The sequence below is a fragment of the Porites lutea genome, chromosome 2, assembly GCF_958299795.1.
Source record: "Porites lutea chromosome 2, jaPorLute2.1, whole genome shotgun sequence".
Taxonomy (NCBI): Eukaryota; Metazoa; Cnidaria; class Anthozoa; order Scleractinia; family Poritidae; genus Porites; species Porites lutea.
In genome coordinates this window covers 55,919,609-55,932,825 of record NC_133202.1, presented here as the reverse complement: position 1 = coordinate 55,932,825, position 13,217 = coordinate 55,919,609, and the positions used below count along the sequence as shown (strand labels likewise).

The 13,217-nt window shown below is 37.8% G+C and overlaps 1 protein-coding gene across 1 annotated transcript in view; it reads right to left on the bottom strand.

Moving 5' to 3' along the window:
- Positions 1-4,953: 4,953 nt before the first annotated feature.
- Positions 4,954-13,217, bottom strand: part of LOC140929119 (calcium uniporter protein, mitochondrial-like) — an 8,789-nt gene continuing 525 nt past the window's right edge. The window contains exons 3-6 of the mRNA XM_073378984.1: positions 10,776-11,054; positions 10,023-10,114; positions 8,635-8,907; positions 4,954-5,999 (exon numbers count right to left, since the gene is read on the bottom strand). Coding sequence (XP_073235085.1) covers positions 5,775-5,999; positions 8,635-8,907; positions 10,023-10,114; positions 10,776-11,054 — 869 coding nt within the window. The 3' untranslated portion in view covers positions 4,954-5,774. The remainder of the gene's footprint in view (positions 6,000-8,634; positions 8,908-10,022; positions 10,115-10,775; positions 11,055-13,217) is intronic.

Sequence of the window (13,217 nt, the reverse complement as noted above, 5' to 3'; positions counted from 1 at the left end):
TGTACGGACTTCTTTTTAGATACAGTTACGTGGGATGTCTTCTGCTCTTAATGTTTAGTAATGATTTGCTGTTTGCAATCAAAAGGGACGAGTATATCTGCAAGGAAACAGGATGATTTTGTAGGTTTCCGAAGCATCAGAAGCAGGACACGACAAGTGGGCGATGGCTTGAGAAAAGCGGCAAACATGTTGGTCCAGCTTCACACTGTAACCGAATACGAAAGCCAGATCACTACAATTCTGTAAAACAGAAATAAAAACAGATATTGGTGGCGAGAAAAAGAGAAATAAGTGACGGATATATGGCCACTGAAAACAGGTCAAGCTGAGAGCGGGTGAAAGATTCATTCACGAGGCTCATTCATTCATGTTAGTGACATCTTATACATATCTATGTATATATGTATGTCTGCATTTACAACTTCCTTTGGATCATATTAATTCCGTCGCTTTGGAGCGAATTGTTAGAGGTACGTTGGCAGAGCTTAGCAAAAATCTCATGATTTCGTTGTCATTGCGAAATAATTAAAAATAATTTTATCAAAATTAGAAGCTGTAGTGTGTGAATCTTATGGCTTGCTATTTGCCTGGTCTCCTTTAGGGCATTATCTCAGAGAGCTCTTGGTAAAAAAAAGTGGTGTAAAGCTTACATTTTACGAGGTTAAACTTTTAAGGCAATGTTTGTGTCAGGACTGAACATGGCAAGCTTCTGTTTCGAATAATTAAATTCGAGTCTGGATCCGTTTAAGAAGACCATCATTTTATTTATTTATGTATTCTTCAACTTTAAAATATAATGGAACATAAAGTTAAAACTCTTAACAGCCAACGATAAGAAATACGAAATTAGTCGCTGAAATGATGTGTCTGGCTTACCGAGCGGTCTGCCGAGTAACAAGTTGAAATTTTGAGCGTACTCCACTCGATCGCTCCTGCATTTATAATAAAAAAAATAGTTATAATTGATGTCCTTCGTTGATAAAAACCAGAGAATAACGTCCTGGCAAACAAAAATCAAACATAACTTCATCGAAACCTCAGTCACCTCTTCTTTCCTGTCTTCCTTTTTTCCATCTCGACTTGAACTGTTTTGTTCAACGGCAGACGTCTCTTGCGTTAACAAGTAGGCCATGTATCTGTCGCTTATTTCTTTTTTCTTGCCACCAAGATTTGTTTATATTTCTGTTTCACCGAATTACAGTGAGCTGGCTTTCGTACTCGGTTTCAATGTGAAGTTTGGGCCAACATGTTTGCCGCTTTTCTCCAGTCATCGTCCACCTGTCGAGCTTCTGATGCTTCGGAAACCGACTCGAAAACCTACAAAATCATCCTGTTTCCTTGCAGATATACGCGTCCCTTTTGATTGCAAACAGCAAGTCATTACTAAACATTAAAAGCAGAAGACATCCCACGTAACTGTCTTTAAAAAGAAGTCCGTACAAAGTTATTTTAGGTGGAATCCGTGCTAAACACTCTGGAAGTTCACTGAAAGTCTTCATTTGAAATTTTTGTTTATCCTCCAACGCCTCGCTTTCATGACAAGGCACCAGTTTTTTCCCGCGTGTCCGCCATTTGTGAATACGGTGTATGAAGACTCACACTGTCATTGGTGCGTTTCGATCCGTCTATTGTCACAGTTAAACAGTCGTTCATTTTTAGTCAAATTGTCACTTGTCCAGTTGTTCTCTCGTAGTTAGTTTTGCTTGATTCCGTAGATAAGTAGTTTGTACGGTGCCGGTAACTGTTGACTACGATTCCGTGGCGTTTGTTCTAAGTTAGTAAACCAGCTTCTAAATTGAGTCGTTGATAGTAGTCTGTAGAATACGTAATACATGTCGCAGAGTGACCAGAGTCCCAGTCGATTTAATGTTTCGTCCGTACTGTGAATTCGATAACGTATTTGGAGATATTTAAAGAATATATGCTGTGTACAGCTAAACATTAATTGTACTCTGAGATCGCGTAAACCTAAACTGTACGGAGATATTACATACACCTAAGATAACAGAAGCTATGGAAAGTTACCATATTTTGAGCAGACATATCCTGTTAAAAACGGGCAACAAATTCAACAGGAAAACGCCCGAACTGAATTAATTGTCTGTTGTACATTTAAGGTTCTGCTCAACACATTTTTCACCTGCTGAACATAAGAGGGAAGCTATATCATCGTTAAAGTTTTAAAGTGTAAAATCCCTGAAAGAGTTCTCTTCACTGAAGCAATATGTAAAAGGTTTTTAAAGGTCTCACGCCGGTTAAGATGGGCGGCCTGTCACCCCTTGGAAGTGTTACTTTTACCACGATGTCAGAAAACAGTTATTGGACAGCCTTCGTCTTCTACGAGAAAGGCGTCAGCAGGTGTTCCTCAAGGATCTATACTAGGGCCTTTATTATTTACCATCTATATCAATTATCTGCCTAAGGTCCCTCGTAACAGTACTGTCTCCTTATTCGCTGATGATACGACCCTAAACTGTTCTTCAGAATCAGTTTATAGATTGCAGACCAAGCTAAATGAAGATCTAATCAGGGTAGCACAATGGCTTTGCCTTTACGAGCATAAACTGACATTAGACATTTCGAAATCTAAATTTACTATGGATTGTCCGAAGAAACTTACCTCTGTCAGCGAAGTTACCTTGACAATCGGTGAAAAAACGTTGGATCGAGTAAGCATTTCTAAGTATCTGAGTGTTATCATCAATGGTCATCAATGAAAATCCAACGTGGTGAGATCCTTTGTCGTAGAATACCTCCGTGGCAAGGTTTTGACCTCTTGGGGAGACAAATCTAATGTCACGTTGATGAAAAAAGTTCAAGTTCTGCAAAATTTGGCTGCCAAAATCGTTTTCAGTCGATTTGCCAAAACATTTATCTGCTATCGAGGCGCTCGATCAGCTGGGCTGGGAAAACTTAACAAAAAGACGAAGACTTCATATATTAATATTGTTTTTCAAGGCTTTAAATGGCTTGATTGACTGGGATTTTAACTTTTACAGTTTTAAAAACATTCACAACTATAACACTTGGAGTAAAAATAACATTTGTAGGCCCCATGCAGTCACGTCGCTCCTGCAGGGGGACAAAACCGTTTCATACACCAACCAGCCAATGACTGGAACATTCTATCTAATAAAGTTGAAGACGTTTCGGACATTTTATCTTTTAAAAGACAAATTAGAAGTATTTTAAAATTTTATTTTTTGGAGGTTAGATTATTAATTTTTTAAAATTTTTAAATTTTTAAGTTCAAATATTTAGGGACTTTTATATCTGTAATTTTATTTGATGCAGGGCCCCACTGAAAACCACATGTGTGACGTGAGTCCCTGTTTAGATATATTTCTTATAAGCTTTCTGTAATATGGTATTTCTACCTATAGTTTAAACTTACTGAAGAACTATTTAAAAATTCTCAGGAAACTGTTTTGAGCGGAGGACACTACCAGTGATACCCCATATGTCAACAGCAACGTTCCCCAGGAATCCGCTTTAGGTCCCTTATTGTTTAATATCTTTATTGATGACTTCTTTGAGTCTTTTACTTCATCAAATTAAAGACGCAAAGCTTATAACTATGATGATGATAATCAGCAGAATTAGCTGCATTTCTGTTGACGAACATGTTCTCGGGGCAACATAACTGCGAAAAGTTAAACATTTCTAGATACCGTTTCATTCATGATCCATGCTATTCAGAGTTTTTGTATTAGCTTCCATACGATTTTAGCAAGCGGATTTCCATTGTTTAAACGAAAATCGATTTTTGTAAATTAAATGTGAAGAACGCTCAATTGATTGTAGTAACAGTGTCATAAAAATGTTAATAAATTGCGTTTGCACTTTTATGTTTGTCTATTTTCCCTATTGACTTTCAAGACGGTGTTAATGACTTTGATATTGGCGTTTATGAAAGTATATTTTTCTCTCTTGTTGTCTCTCTTCTTCCTTATCATTGTCCGAGAGCTCCGGCACCACGTGCCCTGCAAATGACTGCCCACAAATGATGGTCTGTTCATGCCTAATGTCGTCCAACTATGTTTAGCTGTTTGGCTGCAAATATTCTGCTCACGCGCAAAACAAACTACACTTTCTCCTTCTTGCGATCGCTCTTGCGTGGAAATGGGGAAATTTCACAAGACAGGTTTTGCACTTAGCCTCGTTTTGAAAGTGAGGGTTTTGGAATTCGGAAGTGGCGTATTACGTTTCATTTCAAGTTGCACTCTGAATCGGTAAAACACAATAAATCTAGTAATGGCTAAATCACTCGAAATACATAAGACTAGGTAAAAACACGCAGAATTCTAATCGGGCGAAATTTGTTTAATCATAGTGGTTTAATGTCCTAACAATTTCAGATTTGTGAACTTATGATAAAATGAATTCACTTCTGGCTGACATTGTAGCCAGTTACAAGTATATTTGTATTTGTTACTGAAACCATTTCATTAAATAGTAATTAGATCGCGAAAAAAAAAGTTGATTTCCTAATCTTTTCACCCATTCTAGAAAGAAAAACAAACAAAATTTGCCTTTGGTAAAATTTTCCAAAACAAAGAAAGAACAAAAAATAGAACTCTTGCAGGAGAGATTATATTCGGATGGCCACACCGCAGGAATTTCATTAAAAGACTCAAGAAGGCCATGTTCGCACTACGACAAACGTTTGCAAGAAATGTGAAAATTTTGTAATCACCAATTTTCTGTTTTTGCAACCTTGTTCTCATCTGAGACACGCGAAATAAGATGACCCGACGAAGGATAGCTTAGCCTGCGTAGCTGGCGGTATTGTGTGGGTGCGAGATTAAAGTTTTGGCGGCGGAGCCGTGTTCCAAAAATGGGAGTAGGGACGAGGCGGTCGAAATTTCTCGCTTCTTCGCCGCTCGTGACGGCTCCGCCGTCAAATCTCACTCGACTATATTACAACGGCTCCTCCGCCAAATCTCACTCGACTACTACACAATGCCGCCAGCTACGCAGGCTAAGGATAGCTTTAACGGAACAAAGGATTTTGTCGCCTGACAAAAAATTGTACGCCTCCAAATCTTCTCGACGACAGCTTTGAAGTTTGGTGACAGCTGAGAAAATCTTGGTAGGTGGAAAAATCGTTCGCACTAGAAATGGCTTGCTGTTGACAGATTTTTTTGCATAACAAACAAATTTTCCTTGGAGCGAACAGGGCCTTAGATCACGCCAAAGCAAAGTATAATAAACAGCACTACGGGAAAGTACTGCTTAAAAGTTTTCACTTGAATGGAAACGCTTCATGATTTATATTGAACAAACTAACGAAACTGTTTGACAATGATCATATCGCAAAGTAAGTAATTAGGGCTCTGATCGACGGCGAAAAGAACAAGCAATGCTAAACCTGTAGCCTGCGTGTGCGTGGCAGGCGTTCGAATGGGATGTGGAAGGGAATTTGGGCGCGAGACCGCGCTCGAAGGAGAAGGGAGGAGGGGAACGCCTCTCCCTCCTTCCTCGCGCGTCCCTCGCGCCAAAAATCCCCTTTCCCTTCCCTATCGAACGCCTGCCACGCAGGATACTAAACCCGTTGTAAAAAGAGTTATTTGGAATCTTCCCTGACAACACCCTCAGGAAAATTCCACGACAGAGTGATAAATATATTCAAAAGTCAATCATTATCATTGTCTCTTCATGCTCTCAATAAATTATTTCAACACGGAGAATGACGGCAAAGAAAAGAAATTATAGCCACACTGGCACCGTACTTCTTCAACAACGGGTTCCTTAAGTGATCTCTCATGATTCAGTCATTTCTTGTCTTCTTCGTTTGCACTATCTCCTAGTAATTCCATTCTTGCCGCTTCTGGAAGGTGCAGAAACAATGGACTTCGAAGAACTTTCAAATCTTCCTCAATTTTAGAGATGGAATTCTTGATATCGTTGTATCTTCTCACATCCAAAGATTTCCTTTTGGAAAATTTGTGGAAAAACAGTAGAAACTGCCTATCACGCGCATCAGGATAAAGAAATTCCTGCAGAAAAAGTAGAATAAATTAAGCATTATCTTTTAGTTTAGATCATAACACAGAACGCTTGTAAACAATCAGTGTAGCCGATATACGACAAATGTTACTTTCAGCTGTGATCAGTAAATATTTCTTTTGTTTTTGGATATCCCCCAAATAACAAACAAACGCCATTTTTAGTAAACCCACATGGAAAGTGGCACGTTTAGAACGGTGATGCAAGGGCTGCGAGGGACGAAAGAAATTACGTTTGCACGGGGTCCCCAGCTACCTTGGTAGTGGTTTTTAAATCTTAACTTAGTATTCGGAAATCGAGTTATATTTCAGTATTAAACCCCTAATTCTAGTGCAGTGCTAACCACGAAGTATCAATGTCACGTACGATCATCCTCAGTCCCTTAACTATCACTTCCCATGGCAGTGGATACTTTTTCGCACATGGATGCAAATAGTTTCAGTAGCTTGCTACCCTGCGAGCGGAGGCTACATTTTCGCGGTATGAGGTGGCGAGCGAAAAGTACTTTTCGCATGCCATCTCATACCGCGAAAATGTAGCCTCTGCTCGCAGGGTAGTAGCTTGCCAACCCAAAGGCTCTTTAACCTTGGCTGATACATATATATTTTAAGTATATTTCCAGTATATTCTGTTTTAATATTAATGTGAGTACTGCATTATTTCAATAACAGTAATGTTGTTTTTTCCTATTATACGGTGTTAGTTGTTTGAAAGGCAAAGATCCATCACGTGAAAGCACTTCTAATAAACTATTAAAAAAAGTATTATTATTAATACCAGTAATAGTTGACACTACTGTACAGCTGCCCCCGCTCTGTATGCTGTTGGTCAATAGTATTCTTGGTCGTCGTGTAGCTCTTTGAAATATACCGATTCATAAGAAGATTTTCACACATATTCCATACAATAAGTGAGATAAAAACAGGAAACGCAAGGTTCCATGCCCTTATTCAGGTCGATTTACACAGCTTTGATAAAAACATTATAAACTATAAGAAAAGATTTGATTAAAAGTGGTAATTTTCGCTATTTCTCTTCCACTTTTTACATGCAGTTCATTTTATTAGCCGGAAAGAAAGCTTTAGAAAATAAAAGGTTCGATCAATTCACGCTGGGCGGCGCTACCCTGCCAGCCCTAGAGGTTTATCTCAGTCTTGCATGGCTTTTAGCGTTAACGAAGTCGTTTGCGTCCCTTGTCATTCCCTTAGTTGGTCTTTCTATTATCCATGCACAAACCAACTAGGCAACAGCGGGCCACGTTAACTACCTTGTAAACGCTAAACGCCATGCGAGAGAAACTTCTACTCGCAAGGTACGCCCGCGCGTTTTACATGTAGTCACTTTTTTTAAACTATTTAAAAGACAATACTTCACCTGTAAGCGGGCAATAAGTTAGCAGAAAATTTATTTACCGGTGAACTTCTGTATTGATTCACTTGTTTGCACAGGGAAACTTGCAGTTGTTTGTGGACTGAGTCTTGTTCCCCGAAAGTGATTTGTGTCTGGCAAATAGTTTCCAGTCGAAGAATTGTGATAGCCTGAAATTCATCCGATTGCTTCGAGTCGTTTTCTCCACTGAGGGAGTAATAACGACTCGAAGTAATCGGATGAATTTCAGGCTAAGAATTGTAAATGATTAATTCCTGTCTGGCAAACTCTCCAAGTGTTTGTATGTATATAATTATACAGTTATACGCCCCCTTATAACTTCATCCGCGTTTAATGAGTGTCTTTTTATGGTCCATAGCTTTCAAAACAACTGCTCCAGAGAATGTCACTGAACACACGTAACGCAAAAGAGTATTGAAGTATGACTGTACAATAAGCGTCACAAAATCAATCTAAGCGGACCCTTCAGGCATTTTCTGTTTCACGTCATCCTAACCATTTCATACTTGCGGGGGTGAACATTTGAAACGTCATTATTACCAAACGATTCCTTGCGGCCCCTGATCAAGCAAGTCAAGATTTTTTTAGGTATACTGACTGCACATTTTAACTGTAAGTACTTTTCTAAATATAAGCGCAAGTTGCTAGGATACCTCCTCGGGATTTCGCCTTCTGAGCGAAAACCCTGCGGGGGTAATTATTATTATAATTATCATCATCATCATCATCATCATCATCATCATTATTATTATTACAAAAACAAATAAACTATTCAAACTGTCAAATTGAAACTCTGAGAAAATAACCTCAGCGAGGATAGCCACGAGAGCTTGCTAGCAGACTATTATAGCTTCACTGAGGGTTGGCGCTCTTTTGAGCTTTTGAACTGATTCCATGACTTTCCACGCCTTTTTCCGTAAACGTTTAAAGTTTTCCAGACCCTTCGGTCACACTGACACTTTCGAAAGTTTTCAAAACTTTCCCTTTCTTTAGGGTACTTTTGACCTACGTAACTCAGTTCAACAGACACAAACTTTGGTATTCATCAACAAAATGCAAAATTCATGCCGTTCACGCTGTTTATTTTTAGTGTTTTCTCGCGCCTATTTTTTTTGTTATATTGTTATTGTCCTTTCTTTGACATCTGCGGTAACTAAACTACCAAACATAAATTTAATTTTCAGTGTGGAATGTTCGTCTCAGGTATATTATGGGATTTAATAACCTCTTTAATACCTGTCTTGTCAGTACGAAGTAAGCATAAGCTGCCATTGCTGTCCCATATCCTACAAAATATGTCACAGGTTCCATGATATCCCATGAATACTCCCACCAGGTCAAACGAGCCAGTAGACCAAACTGAAATGCCATAAATCCTAGACCTCCCCACACCACAGCAGTTGTCCGCTGCTCAGATCTGCGATCAATTTCTGTTTTGAGGTCTTCTAATGGTTTGAGTTCGAGCTGCAGTTTTTCTAGCTCTTGCACAAGGTAACGCTCTTTTTCCAACTGCGACAAGAAAAAACATGCTGTTTCTTGACTAATGCACATTACTCAACTTAAAGGTAAACGTTATGCTGCATATTACAATTTGAAGTGCTAGATCAATATTAATTTATAAGAATTTATAACTTACAACAAGTAAAGCATGCTCTCTGATTGGCTAACTGACTATTCATTTACTGTTTATCCATAGGTGAATGCGTGTTCAAAGCTGTGCACACCACTTTCTTTGCGACTATATTTTGTTTCTAACTCATACATGTAGTTTGCAGAGGTTTTGTCTTAATACTGAGAGGAAGTTGAAAAAATGTTAAAAACATTAAAATGTTATAAACAGAGAACATTGATTTGCACATGTTGTAGCTCGGCAAAAAATAAATGACAACACTCAAGTCATTCACCTGCTATCTGTGAGCGAAAAAATTTTAAGTTGTTCTCTTTTGATTGTTATAAAAGAAATGGTAAATGTTGCAGCTGTGCAACCAACCATCTAGTAATGGATGTTTTAAGGTTCAATTCTATCCTTGGTTTAAATTTCATTTCCCTTTGTTTTAAACTCATTCTGATACATTACCATGCCAAAAAACAAAGGGAAATAGAATTGAAACCAACTGAAGGATAAAATTGAACCACAACAGATGCACTTGGTAGAACTTGGCTACGCCTTGAGGAGTACATGCAACTCTAATTATGATTTGACTTTCATTTCTAGCAACTTTTCATGTGTATCCATAACTCAAAGGCGACATACTAGTACAGCTCACACACATGACCACGACAATGATCACAGTCTGTTTTAATCCACAGCAGGTGTCCTGCCATTGTCTTCAATTATTGAATAAGGCAAACCTGATTGATATAAATGTTATATGTAACACTTGAGTTGTACAAAGAGATCAAGTTGTGACAAGACATTGTTCAGTGAAGTCGCAATTACCCTAAAATAATGCTACAGGGGCTTATTTTGAATTTACTAACATGGTGGGGAAGGTTGTCAGCTTGCGTTCACATTCTTAAAGATTATGAATAAGAAAACTACCTTGTTTTAGGAAAAAAGGTAGCTTTTAAGCCCAAGTTGCATCAGACTAGCCCAGATTATAAACAGTAACTGATATATATACCTGGTGTTCTTCTATATTCATGGCACTGTATAACTGATGCACCAAGGTTTTGACGTGTGCAACTGTCCTAAAGTCATCAATAGGAGGCTTGCCTAAAAAACAAAGTTGTTGTTTTAGTAAAGAAAGAAGCTCGATTAAAATGATTTATTAAAAAATTCCATTTCCAAGTTACCCTAGGGTTATTTTCAAAGTGAGAAAGTAGTGTGGGGTCTACACCTCGGCGAAAAAAATTATTCTCATGCAAATCAAAAGATTTCCACGTGAAAAATAACAAACTTGGTCTCATTTTTAAGGTGAAAAAAGAGACTCTGGCTTTTCCTGTTAGTGAAAACACAACTATTACTGCAAATATCATTTTGTTTCCAGCACTTAATTCTGAAATCCAAATTCACAAAAATGACACATGTCATTGATCTGCTACACTTCCCAGGGCTTGAAAGAATGGCCAATCAATGCACAATGTCTGGTCAAATACTTCACTGGACAGATTCTCAGGTCCTCAAATCAAGAACTTTTATAGGATAAATGATTCATAATCATGGTGGTTTTTCAGTTTCTGGGAGTTGACAAATTTCTGGTTTGATATTAAACTTCACATGGGGAAGGTCAGTTGTCTCTGAGCAAAAATAGGTTTGACCGAACGACTTGATTGGGGCCAGCCATTAAATTACTACAAGCACTGCTTCAACAGAAATTTCATGATGTCCATTAAAAAGAAATTAAAACAAAAAAGATTATTTTTTCACTACTTACTCTCATCTGGGACAGATACATAGTAAGACTCGTCATTCAGTACCAACTTAAAATTTGCCTGCAGTAAAACATCAACACCCGTGCTTCCAGAAATTCTAGAGCCATCTAAATTGTATACAGCTGCTCTTTCTATTCCCTTATCTTCTGCTTGTAAGTCTTGAAGGAAATCTTTTACTGAGTGACTCAGGGGACGTAGAGTAAATTCACATATTTCCTTCCGAGATGGTAACGGGACAGAAATGACAGGGAAACCACACTTGAAGGTAACACCGACTTTATCTAGGATTAACAGGAAATAAAATGAATGCATTGACCTACTTTTCAGTATGACTTGGTATTGGTAAAAGAGAAAACACACTCTATTCTGGATAAAGAGGGGTGAAAAAATCTTAAAAATTCTCTGTTTTTAATATAACATCATAGTGTCAACTGAGAACTGTGTAATGGTAATATTATAATAACTAGGAGTTTCAATTTGAAAGTAAGTGCTGTCATCAGAGCTGGAGGACAACACAGAGAATTCAGCTTGAAAATAAATAAAGTGAAGAAAATGAAAATGACTCCTGGGATAATAATAATACACATGTAGTATAATAATTTTATGAACTTATTGTTTGCAACTTAACATGAGAATGATCAGCCGCACATTACAACTGCATTTCATTTCAAGAGACAAATAAGAGAGAATAAAAAAATAAATATTAATATATAAAAATATATATGCATGAGAAGTAAATAAAACAAAATAAAATCCATCACTAATACACAGATCTAAAAGGATAAGCCTTTAGATGCACCATATTATTATTGAGATTTGTAACTGCACAAAGCTATTTGGGAAAGAGAGTTGCAGAGCATGGGTGCTTCTACCTCAAAAGCTCTTCTAATTATGGTAAAAGATGCTTGATCCTTCTGACAAGTCCAAGTTGCTGATTTTTCTTGCTCATGATATTTTTAACATGCTCACCCCAGAACAGATCTTCAGTCAGTGTTACACCAAAATACTTAAAAGAGCTAACTTCTTCAAGTGGACTAGGGTTTATACAGATCACAGAGCCAGTGCCTAATGACTTTACACAGCGTTTACTCCCAAATAGAAAAATCTTTGATTCAAAACAGTTAAGGGTAAGGAGATTTGATTGTAGCCAATTAAGTGAAGCAGATTCAAGCCTTCTTAGACTGATTTCGCAGAATCATAAAATCATAAATTAATGCATACAAAATGATCTTGTAACACTTGAGACACTCAGCTAGATCATGAACATTTTATTAAGCCCAGCAGAAGTGGTCTAAGTATACTTCCATGGGGCACCCCAACTGTGCCTGGCCTCTGAGAGAGAGACAGATTCCAATTAAGACCTGTTCACAATCAGATCAGAGAGAGGACTTAAACCAATCCACAGTATTATTATTTTGGCCTAAAAAATGCAGTTTCTTTGGTAACATCTGATGGTTAACCATACCAAATCTCTAATGCCAAGCTCAAGGCATACAGTTCCTGTACATGTATTACAGCCACTGTCCCCTATTTTATATCCAGGATGTTCTCAGTCAGATGAGCAAGGGCCTCTTCAGTTGAGAGGTTTGGGCAAAAACCAAACTTTTCACTGGCAAAGAAGGTTTTCTCCTTGATGTAGGTATACAGCTGATGGTGAACAGCTTTCTTGATGATCTTGCTTAGAACTAGTAAGATCGTACTTGGTCTTTAATATTATTAAGGCTGGTTTGGGCACCAGGTTTAAAAATGGAACCACCTTTCCCTTTTTTCATATACTCAAAAAAGCAGCAGAAGTTGTTGTAAGTTAAAATGTTAGGATTAGGATTTTTAGGTTTTAGCATGTTAGTCATTGTATTGGAATTTATTGTATCTGATGAATTTTTTACCGTGTATAAATAATGATTAAAGATTAAAGATTTATTAAAAAGGTAAGACAGGGTGTGATGGCATCAGCAGAATCCTTTAGTCTAAGGAGGCTAAGAATCCCAAAGCTAACAAAGCGAGTGCTAAGGCTAATCAAGGCCAGTTTGCCTTTTTAGAATTTAGAGAGCTTAGGTATTTCTGCACAAAGCTTTCGTTTATGGTGGAAAAGCTGAGGAGAGATTATGATGAAGTGATCCAGAAGGGAAACGGAAGGGCGGTGCATCAATCTCTTAGAGCGTTTAATAGCTACAGATGTGTCTCAGTAGATGTAACTTTTTTTAGCTAAGGACTTGCATAACCCTAATCCTAACCCTAATCTTACAATAGTACTTAATAACGGAAAGCTAAAACGGGAGATTGGAAAACTGATTCCGGTGATTACCAATACCAAGAAAACAATATCGCGGATACTAAAACGCATATTTATTCAGTTGGTTTCGAGAAACGTATCAGCCAGTAAACAGCTGCGGTGGAGCTAATAGTTATGACATTTTTTACGATTTGAAGGCGGTACTACCCGT